Source organism: Camelus bactrianus, chromosome 11 (assembly GCF_048773025.1).
Source record: "Camelus bactrianus isolate YW-2024 breed Bactrian camel chromosome 11, ASM4877302v1, whole genome shotgun sequence".
NCBI classification, from domain to species: Eukaryota; Metazoa; Chordata; class Mammalia; order Artiodactyla; family Camelidae; genus Camelus; species Camelus bactrianus.
In genome coordinates this window covers 68,095,828-68,112,590 of record NC_133549.1, presented here as the reverse complement: position 1 = coordinate 68,112,590, position 16,763 = coordinate 68,095,828, and the positions used below count along the sequence as shown (strand labels likewise).

General features: G+C 34.1%; 1 protein-coding gene across 1 annotated transcript in view; it reads left to right on the top strand.

Moving 5' to 3' along the window:
• Positions 1-16,763, top strand: part of MICU1 (mitochondrial calcium uptake 1) — a 193,284-nt gene that overhangs the window by 82,230 nt on the left and 94,291 nt on the right. The window contains exon 6 of the mRNA XM_010963199.3: positions 11,016-11,130. Within this exon, the coding sequence (XP_010961501.1) occupies positions 11,016-11,130 (115 nt within the window). The remainder of the gene's footprint in view (positions 1-11,015; positions 11,131-16,763) is intronic.

Genomic DNA, 16,763 nt, shown 5'->3' with positions numbered 1-16,763 from the left:
ACATCTCCCCAAACTACCTTTCTGCAAGTTCGGGTGTGGGATGAGAGGAAAAGAGTAACACGTATTTTAACTGTGCAACATTTCCTGTTTGACTGAGAATAGTGATTGTTTAAGATTGATATCTTACACAAGGCTTTGGCATCTATGCACCAACTAAACAATAAAGTGTGAGCATTAATTGCATGGGAAAATTGCTGAATTTTTCTCTTAACACCGTTCCTCCCTGCCCTGACCCCAACCTTAGGTAGAAATACTATTTATCATTTGGAAATGATGTCCTGAAATTGCATCTTCTGAAAGAAGTATATTATTATCAGTAATTTGGTTTTGAAGTGCAACCTCAGTTATTTCTTGAGGGATTTAGATAGGCTTTGAAATGTATTTCACAAATATGGAGAAATGTTAATATTAAAACAATCCAATTAGTTCAGTCTCAAAGGATGACATCTTAATTAAAATAGTCAAGCTGTGTTCTTTATCAGATTTTCTATATGCCAGAGATGTTTTGAGATTATAGATGATGTCTTAGTATCTATTTTGCCAGCATAGTCCATAGACTTCTATTTGATAGAAAAAGTTTATTTCAAGCTGTAGGACTTGAAAAGTAGATCTTAACTAGAATGAATAATGAGGTTAAACTTTTAGATTTAACTTTTGTCTTTGGCTTTATCCAGTTGAGTCCTAAAAGAAAATTATTGGCCCTATTTTTATCAACCTTTTCAACAGCATTCACTGTTTAAGCACAGTGACTATTAACAAGTTTGAATCTTGCCTGGAAACCCCAGCCCCAGGGCTCCTGATGGTAAATGTAACTTTAGCCAGATGTTTTATCAGTTTTTGTGATTAGTCAGAAACCAGAATGTGTATGCTTTAGCACAAAGACATCCTGGTAAAACAATTGAGGTTTTAGAGTGAGAAGTGTAGCAATTACACGTCTGTAGGGTATGATTTGCTATAAGTTTACTCTTAAGTCTTTCTGCTTATCTTAAAAATAGAAAGATTCAGGATATGGTATAGTTGAGATCAATACTGGAACGCTTAGGGGGTTATTAATTTTTTTGTCTCTGCTTGAGGTCAGTAATTTGAATGTTTTAAAATATAAGATCTAAGACTAGATCGTGTAGATGAATGGTAAAACAGTTAAATTTCATTTAAGTCAGTGAGCATACTGCTTTGAAGTATTTTGCATAATGTTAGTATACTGCTCTGTAAGGTATCTGCAAATACAATTTCTTTTTAAAATACCCAATTCGGTTTAATTTTCAGCATATACACTGAAGTAACTGCTAAAATCTTACTTCAGGAACTTTAATATGAAATAAGTTTCTTTTAGACCCTTACTATAATTTTTTTTACTGAACATGTACTACTTAATCTCACATTATATGGCCTTTCAAAGGAATTGGAATCTATTCTGTTTGTTTTGACTTTTATGTACAGAGATTTCTTCCTTTAGTTCATCTTATTATGTTTATTATTTATATTAAATTTATTACTGATATTGAATTAAATTCAAATCATTATGATAGTTTTCCAGTTAAAAATACATATTAATATAAATGTTCATTAGTAACAAAAAATAAAAATAACCACCTCTGAGACAGAGAAAATGAACATTATTAATAATCTGTTAAGTAAGATTATGTTTTCCTTTGACTGTGCATCCCTGTCACCCCTGAAATGTCTAAGTGGTATTTTCTTAGGACAAAAATGACTTAAAATTTGGTCAAAGATGAAACATTATCCAAAAGTTTAAGTGAAGGAGTAATTTACTTGACATTCTCAACTTGTGAAATTAAACATGGATAAAGTTTTTGGATTAAGAAGTAATAACCAAAAACCTTTCTTCCACTTCCTTCTTTGAATCACGATTTTCCATTTTCAGCATACCTTGGTGCTTTAAAAATGTATTATCAAATTAAATCTCTGTCTTTTCACAAATTCTCTTATGTGCCATGGATGTTTGATTTGAAGATACCATATATGGTAGAATCGGGCCTTTGATTTTAAAAAGCCAGCTAAGAAACATCCATATAACACAAAATAGTCTAAAAATTGATTTTCCAATAACTCCCATTTTCCAAATTTTGACATATTTATTTGATTCTCCTCCTAGCCATAAATAATTTGAGGGATAAGGTTTGATAGTTTTGTGACAATTTTGGTGTTTGTGATTAATATATGTCATGAATTTTATTAAGAATCATCTGGAGTTTTGGATACTCGAAAACCCACTTACAAATTCTCAGAGTTAATAAATAGTTATGTAATCCTAAATGTACCTGAACTACTCTTTGACAAGTGGGTGCCTCAGAAAATATAATAAAGTAATTTCTCTCCGTCTCTCCTTCTGCCCCCACCCCACCTCCAGAAGCATGGAAGAACAGTACAGACCTTTACCAAAGAATTAGGAGATTATGTTGCACAGAGCACATCACAAAGCATGGCTAATTTTAAAATCCTCTTTAAGCATCTTTCTCATTTTTAAGGAGCTACTGCAAAACACATTCTCTGTTCTTTCTCTCAAACATATGCATGCACACATATGCTCACACGCTTTCTCTTTCCTCTGTTTTCCTGACTTTCTATTCCTGTCTGGTCACATCTCCTTCCCCTTTTTGGTTCACCTTTCTATGGTCCTTCTTCCTTCTAAATTTTTTCTTCAAGATGTCTTTTTCAACTTTTTCTTATATAGAGCAATGTGGCCTTGCTTTGGCCTCCCCTGCTCCCCATCACTCTGCTCAGTATAGCAGAGGTCTCATACATAGCCCCACGAACAGAGGTATTTTCTCCTTTAGAGGACTAAGGGTTGCAAACATGGACGTATCCTATATAATACAGTAGAAGAGGGATGCCTTCCTGGAGAAAATCACACTAACTAAATTAGCATTGTAAAGTGTCATTATAAAATTGCCCTTTGGAGATATGTTCTGATAGTAATTCTCAATCAATATACAATTGAAGGTCTGTTCAATGACATCTCTATTATTTCAGCAGACTTTATAATCACCGTAGTGGTGGAGGTAGCTGGACTTTAACCATGACCCCAAATGCATCTCATGCAGAGTCTCTCAAACTGCCTTTTTAACCATTCATATAATTCCATGTTTATTTATACTTTAAAAAACAATTATATACTTTGCTGGTAATCAAAAAACCTTCAAAAGAAAATGGGCTTCTAAAGTCAGAAACTATCAAAGAAGAGTAGGTGCACACTTACATGGTAAATTGATTTTTAACAAAGGTGCCAAAATAATTAAATGGGGAAAGGAAGGTGTTGTCAACAAATGGTTTAAAAACAACTACATATCCATATTTTAAAAAATAAACCTTACCCCTTACTTCCCTATACACAAAGTTCATTTGAAACTGGTCATAGACCTAAATATAAAGTCTGTAAGTCTTCTAAAAAACATAAGAATATTTTTATGGACTGGAGATAGGCAAAAATTTATTAGATGGCATATAGAAAGCAATAACCATAAAGGAGAAAATTGATAAATCGAATTCATAAATGTTAAAAACTTCTGATTATTGGAATAAAATAGATATAAGCCACAGACTAATGGAATATACTTTTAATACATATGTTTTACTATGTTACCTGTTGCTTAGTAACAAATAAATACAAAGATTAGTGGCTTAAAACAGTAATTATCATTTCTTGTCTCTCATGCTGTCTGTGATTAAGGAATTTGGGAGCAGTCTGACTGGGTGGTTTTGGCTCAGGTTTTTTCATTAAATTGCAGTCAGATGTTGGGTAGGGCCTTAATCAGCTACCTTGACCAAAGATGGAAGATTGATTTCTGATGTGGCTCACTCAAATGGCTGGTAAGATAGAAATGACTAGGGGGGAGGGGAGATGGCTCAGATCATCTCCCTATAGGCTCTCCACAAGCCTTTTTGAATGCTGTGTTCAAATGGCAACTGGCGTCCCTCCAACAGAGCAAGGTGCCTTTAATGCCATATTATGCCTTAGCCTCAGAAGTCGCATTATCGCTTTAGATGTGTTCTATTAGTCATACAGACCAACCTTGATTCAATATGGAAAAGACTAGGTCTATATAAGAACAGAAATACCAGGAGGCAGGAAATACTGGGGTCATCTTGGAGTCTAGCTACTGCACTGAGAGTCTCACATCCATAACATATGATGAACAGTAATAAAAAGACTAACAACCCACTTAAAAATGGACAAAAGACTTGAACAGTACTCCCCCCAAAAAGATATATTAATTGCCAACAAACAAAATGCTCAGCAACATTGATCATCAGGGAAATGCACAATTAAACCACAATGAGATACCACTAAAATGGCTAAAATTAAAGAGACTGGCAACATAAATGTTGACAGTGATGTGGAACAACTAGAACTCTTGTCAAATGATGGTGCAAGTAAAAAAGGTACAACTTTGAGGAAAGTGAAATAGCCAAAAGCTGAAAAGTACCTAAGTGTTTCATCAATAAAGCAATGAATAAATTGTGGTATTACTTGTATGCATTATTATTATATGCACAATGTCATCATACACAAAATAAACTGTATTACATTATATTTCCTATTATTGGTGAGTAATGTACTACTCTGCAGTAAAAATGAACTACTGATAAATATAGTATGGATGAATCCAGCATTATGCTGAGCTAAAGCAGCTGGACACTAAAGAGTATATACACTGGTGATAATATCTATAGGGAGTTCTAAAACAAGCCAAACTAATCTAAGGTGTAAAATATGATGGGAATTAGCTGTGGAGAGGCATAAAGGAAACATCAGGGGTAGTGGAAATGTTCTATATCTTAATAAGGATGTGGGTTACTCAGATATATGGTTATAAAACTCATTGAATTGTACATTGGATTTCTACATTTCACTATAAGTAGATTTTACTTAAAACTGTAACAAAAATTGACCTCTAGATGATATGTTTGTGTTTTGCAGAGATGATCGGTAATTGTGAAACTGCTTTCTGTGTATTCTAAGCTTAATCAAATGAGTAAATATATTGAGGATAATTGGAACTAGATTTCTTCCTGTTGGAGAAGGGAATAACAAGCATGTAAGGGGCAAGATTAAATTGTACTCTGTGATATTAGAATGGAATTAGAGGTATAAATATGAATTCATAGTTTATAATAGATAGATATGAATGTAATCTTGAGGAAACATCAGCCTAATTCAAATTGAGGGATATTTTACAATACAATTCACCTGTCCTTTTCAAATTTTTCAAGGTCAAAAAGTACAAAGAGACTAAAAATGACAGAATAGGTAACTCCAAATCTGTATTGCTCTACTAAGACAATAATTAAGCTGGTAAAAACTGTCAGTCAGCTTTTTTAGATCTCTGGACTCTAACTAATCAAAAACTTTAAACAACCAGGAAAAATACTTAAAGAAGCTGCTGAAATTTGGTAAGAGAATGTTGTGGTGTTTGAAAATACCTGATGACCATCCCCCACTCCCCAGCACAGTGGCAGCCATAAAGATTGCACTCCCTGTTTCTGTACAGCTTGCTGGTACCAGAGGGAGCAGTGCAGACCTTGTTATTAGAGAATGTGAATATGGGCCTTGATCTGTGGTCACTGAAAAATCATCTTGGGGTTTGTCTCTGTTTTGCCTACTTTGGAGCTTTCTTAGAGCAAGAGTGGTCTCCCAGGTGGCATCTGTTAGGAGCATAAAGCCTTATACATGCCACAGCAGCTTGAGACAAGCAGGAGACAAACCAAAAAGCTTGAGAAGCAAGAGGCAGCAGCAGGAGATATGAGAGAGAACAAAATCTTTGAAATGCTTCACCATATCCTAGGGAGTCTGGAAGGTCATGTGTATGCCCCAGGCTGAATGAATACTTAAAAGAAACCTCAGTAGACCCTGATCTTTCACCTCTGGCTGATACTTAGCTTCCGTGCAAGCAGGAAACGTAGGCAAAGGCAGAAATGTAAGCAGTGGCTAAACATTGAGGGAATGCCTAACACAGAGCCAAATCTACAAGGATCTAGAGAGTTAGATTTTTTTTCACCCTTTGGCTCCTGGAATTTAAGTAAATCTCTGTCAAAACACTACTGATCACTAAGGTAATGAAACAGAGACTAGAATGACCATGCTTGACAAAGCATACAGTATTTACAAAAAGAATTTGGAAGAGTCACTAAAGAAATGGCTACAACCCACCCTGGCAGCAGCAACGAACCCTGAAGAGGTGGGAGAATTCAATTTCCAGAATTACCACATTGTAATATGTGGTAGTTTTCAACAACAAATTATGCTTATAAAGAAACAAGTATGGCCCAGGAAAAAAAGAAATAGGAACTATCCTTGAGAAAGCTCAGATATTACACTTACTACAAACAGACTTTAATAAATTGACTGTTCAAAGTATGCTCAAAGAGCTACAGGAAATTGCAGGCAATGAACTTAAAGGAAACAAAGAAGATGATATATGAACTAGTAGAGAATAGCAGTAACAAGACAGAAATTGTTTAAAAGTTACCAAATAGAAATTCTAGAGCTGCAAAGTTCTCATAGCTGAAAGGAAAATTTCACTAAAGGTATTCAAGAACAGATTTGAGCAAACTGGACAAAGGATCAGGGAATTTAAAGATAGGCCAACTAATATTAACCAGTCTGAGAAGCAGAAAGAAAAATTAGTGAGAGGGAAAGGTATAGCTCAATGGTAGTATGAGCACTTAGCATGCGTGAGGTCCTGGGTTCAAGTCCCAGAATCTCCATTAAAATAAATCTAATTACCTCCCTCCAGAAAAATTAAATTTCAAAAAATAGTGAAGAGAAATGAACCAAGTTTAAGAGACATTTGTGACATCAAGTATACCAATATAGAATAATAGGAATTCCAAAGGCAAGGAGAGAGAAGGGGACAGAAAGAATGTTTGAAGAAATAATGGCTGTAAACTTCCAAATTTAATGAAATACATGAATCTACACATCCCAGAAGCTAAACAAACTCCCAATAGGATAAACTCAAGCCAACTCACACTGAGACCCATAATCAAACTGTCAGAAGTTCAAGACAATGAATCTTCAAAGCATTAAGAGGGAAGCTAGTTGTTAAATATGAAGCATATGCAATAAGATTAACAATTAATCTCTCATCAGAAATCATGAAGGCCAGAAGGCAGGGGAATGATATATTTAAAGTGCTGAAAGAAAAAAAAACTGTCAATCAAGAATTCCATACCTGCAAAATTATCCTTTAGAAATGAAGGATATATTAATCTATTCCCAGATAAACAAAAGTTGAGGGGGTTTATTGCTAACAGACCTACCCTACAAAAAATGCTAAAGGGAGTCCTTAAGGCTGGAATGAAAGGACACTAGACAGTAATTTGAAGCTATATTAAAAAATAACACCAGTAAAGGTAACAACATGGGTAAATATAAAAGCCAGTATCATTTTATTTTTGCTTTTTAACTCGTCTTTCCCTCTATGATTTAAAAGACAAATGCATAAAACAGTAAGTATAAATCTGTTAATGGGCACACTGTATAAAAATGTAGTTTGTAGACCCAGAATTGCCAAAGCAATACTGAAGAAAAAGAATGAAGCTGGAGGAATAACTCCTCCAGACTTCAGACAATACGACAGAGCTACAGTAATCAAAGCCCCATGGTATTAGTACAAAAACCGACATATGGATTGTTGGAACAGAATAGAGAGCCCAGAAATAAACTCACACACCTACAGTCAATTAATCTTTGACAAAGGAGGCAAGAATATACAATGGAGAAAAGACAGTCTTTTCAGCAAATGGTGTCGGGAAAGCTGGACAGCCACATGTAAATCAGTGAAGTTAGAACACTCCCTCACACTATACACAAAAATAAACTCAGAATGGCACAAAGACTTAATTATAAGTCAAAACACTATAAACCTTCCAGAAGAAAACATAATCTGACATAAAATCTTAACAATGTTCTCCTAGGGCAGTCTACCCAGGCAATAGAAATAAAAGCAGAAATAAACAAATGGGACCTAATTGAACTTAGAAGCTTTTGCACAGCAAAGGAAATATAAACAAAACCAAAAGACAACCTATGGAATGGGAGAAAATATTTGCAAGTGATGCAACTGACAAGAGCTTAATTTCCAGAATATACAAACAGCTCATACAACCTAATGACAAAAAAAAAAACAAAAAAAAACCCAATCCAAAAATGGTCAGAAGACCTAAACAAGTATTTCTTCAATGAAGACATTCAGACAGCCAATGGGTACATGAAAAAAAATGCTCAGTATCACTAATTATCAGAGAAATGCAAATCAAAACTACAATGAGGTATCACCTCACACTAGTCAGAATGGCCATCATTAACAAGTCCACAAATGATAAATACTGGAGAGGCGGTGGAGAAAAGAGAACCCTCCTACACTGCTGGTGGGAATGTAGTTTGGTGTAGCCGTAATGGAAAACAGTATGGAGATTACTTAAAAAACTAAAAATAGACTTAACATGTGATCCAGCAATCCCACTCCTGGACATATTTCCAGAGGAAGCTCTAATTCAAAAAGATACAGCCACCCCAATGTTCACAGCAGCATTATTTAAAATAGCCAAGACATGGAAGCAACCTAAATGTCCATCGACAGATGGCTGGATAAAGCAGCTATGGTATATTTATACAATGGAATGCTACTCACCCATAAAAAAGAATAAAATAATGCCATTTGCAGCAACATGGATGAACCTGGAGAATGTCATTCTAAGTGTAGTAAGCCAGAAAGAGAAAAGAAAATGCTATATGACTGTACACCAGAAATTGATACAACATTGTAAACTGAACATACTTCAATTTTAAAAAGTATTTGAAAAATATATGTATCTATATAAAATGACAAATAGGATAATAGGTAAACTGTTGGTGAATCTGAGTGAAGAGTATATGAGAGCTCTTCATATGGATCTTTCCACTTTTCTGAGTTAGAAACTATATCAGAATTTAAAGTTACCAACAAAATTAGATTTGTCTTTTTATGTTCTGAGTAGCAGCATAGTCCAGATGATTGTTAGAAAAGTAATGTTAGATATGCTTTTTCAACCTAACTACCTCATTTCAGTCTTTCCTCAGACTTTTGTCTGATTCTTAACTTCTGGATCTTGATATATTATTTATTTTATTTTTTTTTTTTGCTCATAGCAGCTACTCCTTAAGATTGTTATGTAATTAATATGGAGTACTCAGCTTCTGTATAGATTTATTCTGGCTAATAATGGTATACCTTTGGTAGCCTATTCTCATGTTGTGTATTTTTCTTACATGCTTTACTTTTGCAATATCTTGGATAATGTAAAAAAATTTTTCTTTCTTTTATTTTGAGAAATTAAAACATTAACTTTCCAGTGAACAGTTTTGCTGCTCTAGTTTTCATCCAGTAGCCTTTTTTGTCTGAAACTTGTGTTTAATCTCTTGGTGAAAATCAAATGTGATATGAAATCTAACCTTAATTGAACATATTGGACTGTGTGCTTATTTTTGCTTTTGGCTCAAAGAAGTAATCTCTAAATGCTCTCATGCCGGACCAGGCTTTCTGCCCACCACAGATGAGTCAGAGAAGCCCTTTCCTAAGTAGAAACTGCCATCAAAACTTTGTACTTTAAAATCAAAACTTTGCACTTAAAAAAAAAACCAAGCTCATACTGCTTTGCTGGCATTCAGCTGTGAATTTTTGCCTGTCCATAGTTACTGGTTCATATCACAAGCAGATATCCAGTAGAGGCTATTTCAAATGGGTTTACTGTGAAAAGGTCATTATGATTCATTTGGCACTTGTGTCTTCAATTGGTTAACCAGTTCTCTTTCCTTTGTGATGTATGATGGGATCTTCACTAGACAGAGGTAACCTATTGGATAGTTGTGTACCTGGATGCTGGTATGATGGTGCTTGTTGGTTTAGTTTTCATGATACTCCTCCTAAGGTTCTGTTTGCAGTGCTGCTTCTTATTTGTGCTTGCATGACATTATTACTTTGATTGCGCTTTGTTGGTTTGGGTTTTTAAGACCTATTTCTTTTTTTTTTTTTTGGTACCCAGAATAATTCTTTAAATATCTTTGGTTGGCCCAGAACTTATGGAAATGAGTTTCAAGTCTTAACTCTTTGGTGGATCCTTTTCAGTTTTTGAAAGTATCTTTAATGTCACCATTAAGTTTATGGTTTGGTAGGCAGTCAGAAAGCAGGGTAGGTTTGCTTGAACACCCAAGAAGAGGTCACTTGCCAGACAGACCATTACTGAACCTGAGAATTAACTCTTTTTGTGAACTTCATAGATTAAAGAAAATAAACGCATACTTAAAATAAAGGCTAGCTTTTAGGAGAGTTTCTTCAAATACCTGAAATTTAGGAGCCTCCACCAAGGTAACAGTAAATATAACAGAATTAAATCATGCATAAAGTTTGGTGTGTATGTCTAATTTGCCATTATACTTCAGAGATGCTGTTTGTTCTGCTGTCATACATTCTAAAACTAAGATTCTTCAGGGTTATAAGGTAAAAATTAAAACTACTACTTCAGGAATTAGTTTTCTGAGCATTCATGTGGGCATTACAATAGTTGCTTACCTCTTCACTTGTAATCACTAGTTGTATAGTTTTTCTTGGGCAGTTAGGACTGATTTAATTTTAGCTTTTCATTTGTTTGGTTTTTTTTTTCTCCTACCTTAGATATCTCTATAGCAAAAGGTGGATTGTTGTTAAAACTAAGAAACAAAACCAGCTCTGAAGTGGGCCTGTGTATGTTAAATGGCAAAAGTTCATAAAATTGAAATTATTTTCTAATGTTGACATTAATCCATTGTTATATATTTTATAATCTTATAATCTTATAATTTTAATCATCTTAAAAACTGTAAAGGATCCATTAATTTGGAATGGCCATCAGAGAAATGCTTATGATAAATAGCATTAAATTGTCAGATAAATGGTAATTCATCTCTAGCTATTTATATTCTCATTCTTTTATATCTTCTTTTTATCTTTTGGCTGGACCCATACATTCAATAGAAAATTGCCCAAGAACGAGAAAAATTTGCTGATGAAGGCAGTATATTTTACACCCTTGGTGAATGTGGACTCATATCCTTTTCAGACTACATTTTTCTTACAACTGTTCTTTCTAGTAAGTATAAACTTTTCTTTTTATTCATTCATAGGAAGCATACAGGACTATAAAAAGAGTTAAGTTGACTAGAAGGGGAAGCAAGACATGTTCATAGAGTTAATGAATCATAAGTTATATAAAATTTCATTTGTTTTGAGTTCTCTGTAACTTGTCTATAGAACGACCTGAGAAAGTGGAAGAAAAAGTATCCAGGTAAAGTTAAAAAAAAAAAAAAAAAAAGCAACTGTGAGGTTACATCTACCTTTAACTGTTTGAAGCTCAAGATGAATTATATATTGCCTTCTTCTGTAGCTTCATTACTGCTTATACTTCCTCAATAAAACACATAATTGATCTAGCATTTTCTTTACTAAAGAAGAAAATTGTCTCAGTTGTTCTAATTGTGTTTAATGTTCTTTTTTGAATCTTGAAAGATTACTTCTTAAGACACAGAACTCAAATTTGATTCATTTAGAGCACTGGTTAATTTCTGATTTTTTTAAGTTAAATAGTTTTGTTGATTAGTACGCTTCTGTGACTGTTCTTAAGATTACCCTTAATGTGACTGTTTTTTAATCATTCAGGGGGAAAGAAACTGTATGTCTCTAGCTCTCTGTGTACATTCTTATTAAGATCTACCTAAATTGATTTAAAGAGATCTGATTTGTTATGTGAAAGAAGTGATTCTCAGCTTTTTTCCATGGGGGACACATCAAACAAACAAAAATAACTGTCTTTTCCTTCCCTTCTCCAAGTTAGGCATGTATAAAGATTAAAATATAAGACAGTTTCCAGTAACTAACATACACGATTCGACCGCTTTCACTCTTCTTCCCTCTGACTGACAGAAAAATAAAGAGATACAGACTAATATGCCTTACTGTAGCTATCTTTGGGGTACCAAAGTATGTGAATAAATTTATGATGGACCACTACCCTAGCAATGAAGACACACATTGACCTGTTATGAAGATCCAAAATAGTAAGCTAAAAGAACATTTATGGTCTTAAATTGTGTATTATGAGTTATTATTTTGGTAGGGCATGGGGTGTTCAAAACAGACTTCAGTTCAAATCCTGGTCCCAGCACTTTTTACCTGTGATTAGAGGCAAGTTAGTGAATCTAAATGATTTATTTGAGAATTATGAGATCATGAACATAAAATACCGAATTCAGTGCCTAGTATTTAGTAGGTATGCAGTCTGTCTGGGTTTTTATTCTTGATATCCTGTCACAACATATTATTTCATACCTGATGTTTTTAAATTTATAAATCTTGATTTATAAATCTTGTCATAAAAAGGAAACAGCAGAATTGGTGGGAGCATGATGTGGCAGAATGAATACTGCATTAAATGAAGAGACCAACTGGGAGAACTGCATTGATATACAGTATGTACTAGGGAAGTAGCCCTAGTAAATGTTCACTGAGCTGAAATGAGATTTTTAACTTGCATCAGCTGCTTAGTCCTGTTACCTTCATATCTTGGTCAGTGTCAGCAGAACCACTGAACAGAACCTTCAGAATACCTGATACATTGTGTAGCTCCCTAAATTCAGTCACTTAAAAGCAGGTTTAAAAAGAAGTCTCATTGACCCATGAGTTCTGGAAACCCCTCCAAGTTGCTCTACTGGTCTGGGCTCCTTTACTTCTTGGTGCTCAGCTCTTGGCTTAAACATAGTGAGTGATTTATGAAAAATGCTTATTAATGTTATCATGTCATATACTTTCTATATTTGTCAGGAATGAGAGAATGTAATAAGGATATGATTTTAGGATTTTCTCTTTATCACTGATTTTAAGCATTTTGATTATTATGTGTCTTGAGTATTTCTCAACCTTAGCACTGTTGATGTTTTGGGCAGGATAATTCATTGTGGTGAGGGCTCTTTTGTGCATTATAGAGTGTTTAACGGCCTTCCTGGCCTCTACGCATTAGATGCCAGTTAGCACATGCTCTCCCCTCTCCTAATTGTGACAACCAAAAATGTCTTCAGAAATTGTTGTCCCCGGAGCAGTAGGAATGGGGAGGAATCATCCCTGGTTGAGAGCTACTAATGCAGTTTTTGGCAGGGATTTGGGGGTTTTTTTGTGTTTGTTTTTTGAGTTTTGGGGGGTTTTGTATTTGGGTTTTTTTGGAGGGTGGGTTTTTTGGCATTATTATGTGCCTTGATGTACTGTTCTTCATGTTTCTTGTCTTGGGGTTCTTTGAATTTTTGGATCAGTGAGTTTGCATTTTTTATCAAATTTGGAAAAATTTCAGCTGCTATTTCATCAAGTACTTTGCTTCCTCATCCTCTTCTTTGAGGACTCCAATTACATATCTGTTTTCCTCATGTCAACCCTATAATGTTTGTAGTTTTTTATCCTCATTGAGGCATACAAAGGATTAAAGAACTTGCCTCAAGTCCAACAGTAAGTAGATGATTCAGGGTTTAAACCCAGGCCACCTCAGCATCTGGGCTCCTGTCACTTGCTTTACCACTGTGGTCACATTTTCAGTGGTGGTAAGACATAACTTCCTGTGGCGCCTCTTCTTTCTCTAAGGCTGGACGGTGAAAGGCTAGTCATAAACTCTGCTGTAGTAAGGGGCAGTTCAAACACCCATGCAGTCTGAACTTTGTATCACTGCATTGTTTCCTTTATCTAAAAAGCCATGGGGGAAAATAGGCCACAGAAATTACACTGAGATCAGCTCTTCCCCACAGCCAAGTTGCTGCTGCTACTATGATAGGAAATGAGGTGCTTAGTAAATCAGCTTCCTTGTAGGTAAAAAGGAATCATCACATCTAGATACACTAAGTGATTCCCAAGTCATCTTGCAAGAGGGAATGCAATTCTTTAAACACCAAAAGCTTTGCCAGGAAGTGGCTTGGGAGTAGGGGAAGTGCACTGGTGTATTCATTCATCTGTTACTTTGGTGGGTAACATGGACCATCCTTGAGATTTTTAGTGGAAAACCAGTGAGAGAGTGCGAACAGCATAACTCAGATAATTCAAGACTGTCATATTTCTGATTAGCTGAGGTTTTTTCAAAATTAATAGACTCATTGGTATTCAAGAAATTGCCATCATTTTGAAGAATGTAAACACTGCTCAAATGAATTGACATTTGGAACCTCAAAATACTTTAGAAATTCTGCTATGTTGTCTAAAATAAAATTTGACAACTACATGTAGTAAATCATCTGTTTTATTTCTTGATTTATGATTGCCTTTCCTAAAAATAAAATTAAGAAAGCTGCTTTTCTAAAAAAACATGCTACACAATATAATTACCCCATTAAATAGAGTTAATTCTTCTTATTCAAACTTTTTAAAAGTTTGATTTTTTTAGCTAAGTAAGAATTTCTTGGACACACACCCAGAGTAACAACCACCCATTTGGCAGAAATATCTCGTGCTTATAATAAGAGTGGCATAAATTTCTTACTCTTGTCTGTATATACTGAAGATAATGGGCGCCTTCTTTGGCTCACGTAAAATTTTAAATGCCTTTTATCCTGTCATACACACACACTTAAACATACACATTTCCTAAACCCCCTTTTTTGCTTTATTTTTTCTCCTTGGCACTTACCACTATTTAACATTCTATATAATTGACTTCTTTTCTTTTTAAAAAAGAAGGTGAACAATATTATAATTCAGCATCTTTGTACACTACAAAGTGACCATCATCGCAAGTCTATTTACATTCATCACCATACAATTGATCCCCTTAACTCATTTCGTCCACTCCCCAACCCTCTTTCCCTCTGGTAACTACTAATCTGTATGTTGTGTCTACAAGTTTGTTTATTTGTTTTTTATTTTATTTTTTTATTTGTTGTTGTTTTTTTTTTTTTAGATTCCATGTAAGAGTGAAATCATGCAGTATTTGTCTTTCTCCATCTAACTTACTTTGCTTAGCATAATACCCTCAAGGTCCATCCAGGTTGTCACCGCTGACAAGATTTCATTCTTTTTTATGGTTAAGTAATGTTCCATCATATACTTATTATATATTATATATATATTTATACCACATCATCTTTATCCATTCATCCATCAATGGACGCTTAAGTTGTTTCCATGTCATGGCTATTGTAAATAATGCTGATGTGAACATAGGAATGCATATATCTTTGCAAACCATTTTTCTGGTGTTCTATGAATAAATACCCAGAAGTGGATAATTGATTTATTTTGCTAATTGTCCATCTTCCTACCTAGAATGTAACTGCATGATAGTGATCATAGGTTTGTAATGATACTTACTACAAATTTGTAGTGATATTCACTACAAACATATCTACTGTACATAAAGCATTGTGGCAAAGTAACAAAGCAGGAATATAACTTTTTTAATTGTTTCCAAAAGGAAGTTTGTGAAACAAAAGACTTGGCTTTGCTATTTATACGCTAAATTGAGAATAATTCTTATAGCTGTTGATGTCCTCGGTCTGCAGCCAGTACCAGTGAAGCAAGGGAAACATGTTGTTAAATTAGTCTACTTCCAAACAAGCTGTCTTATAACTATAAGAAATATAATTGTGTATACTTTCTAATAATTAGAAGATTTCTTATAATTCAGAAGTCACATATTTGTATCCCCATCTTATTCCTAATTCATAAATTCTGTTGGTTTATACCTTATTTCTCTGATTGAGTTTGATGGATTAACTTAAAGATTTTTCAACATGAGCCATAGCATCTGTATTAAGTAGAATATTAATTATTTATTAAATAACTACTCATTAATAAAATAAATTCTGATTTATTCTAGGCAAGATAAGGAGACTGTTAATAGTTACTATTATTAAATAATTTCCAAAGAGCCTCTGTTTCTTAAAGTAGGTTAGTAGGAATGGAATGAGGATACAGAAGCATAGCTTATTAATGGCTTATTTCTCTGCACTAACCAACTACAACATTAGCTGATGGTCTTAAATCTTATAATAAAAGTCAGAGACTTTTCTCCCTATCCAGGTGTAGTGAAAGGTCATCAAGAATTTATCTAGAATGCTATATATTATTTATTGATTTGGATTATTCAGTAACTAGTGCTAAGATTCACTAGGTTATGATAATATAACTCAGAATCTGGATCTCGTCTGTTGACAATTATGAAATACTTTTTTTGTTCTTCATCTTCATATATTTTCTAATTAAAGTTATTAACCCTGTGGGCTAATAACATAAAAACAATTCTAGTTAGCTTGAGGAGGCAATAATAAAATAACTTAAAAGTTGATTATTAAGCATACTTACTATTTGCTATTAATCTTTGAAAAGCCACCAGAAAAATCAAAAGCAAAAAATGCTATGACATGTTCAGTACCTAGGAACAGACCTAATGAAAATCATGCATAAGTCATTGTGTTCTGATTTTGATGACCTCTTTAGATTCAAGCAATCAGTGGAGAAATTTAATTAAGTGGGTTTGCACTGTTTGCAGAATTTGATTTACTGACAATTCAACTACATTCTCATTGTGATGCATGTTTATCACAAATATACAAACCTTTTGAGAAATTACAACAGTATACAAGTGAAAGTTTGTAATATTTTATTTCTCTTGCCATATTGAAGTCAAGAGCAGGTCACAAAGTGTACATGACTTGAAGATAATGGTGCTGATCCGTGCCATTCTGACTAATGAAAATG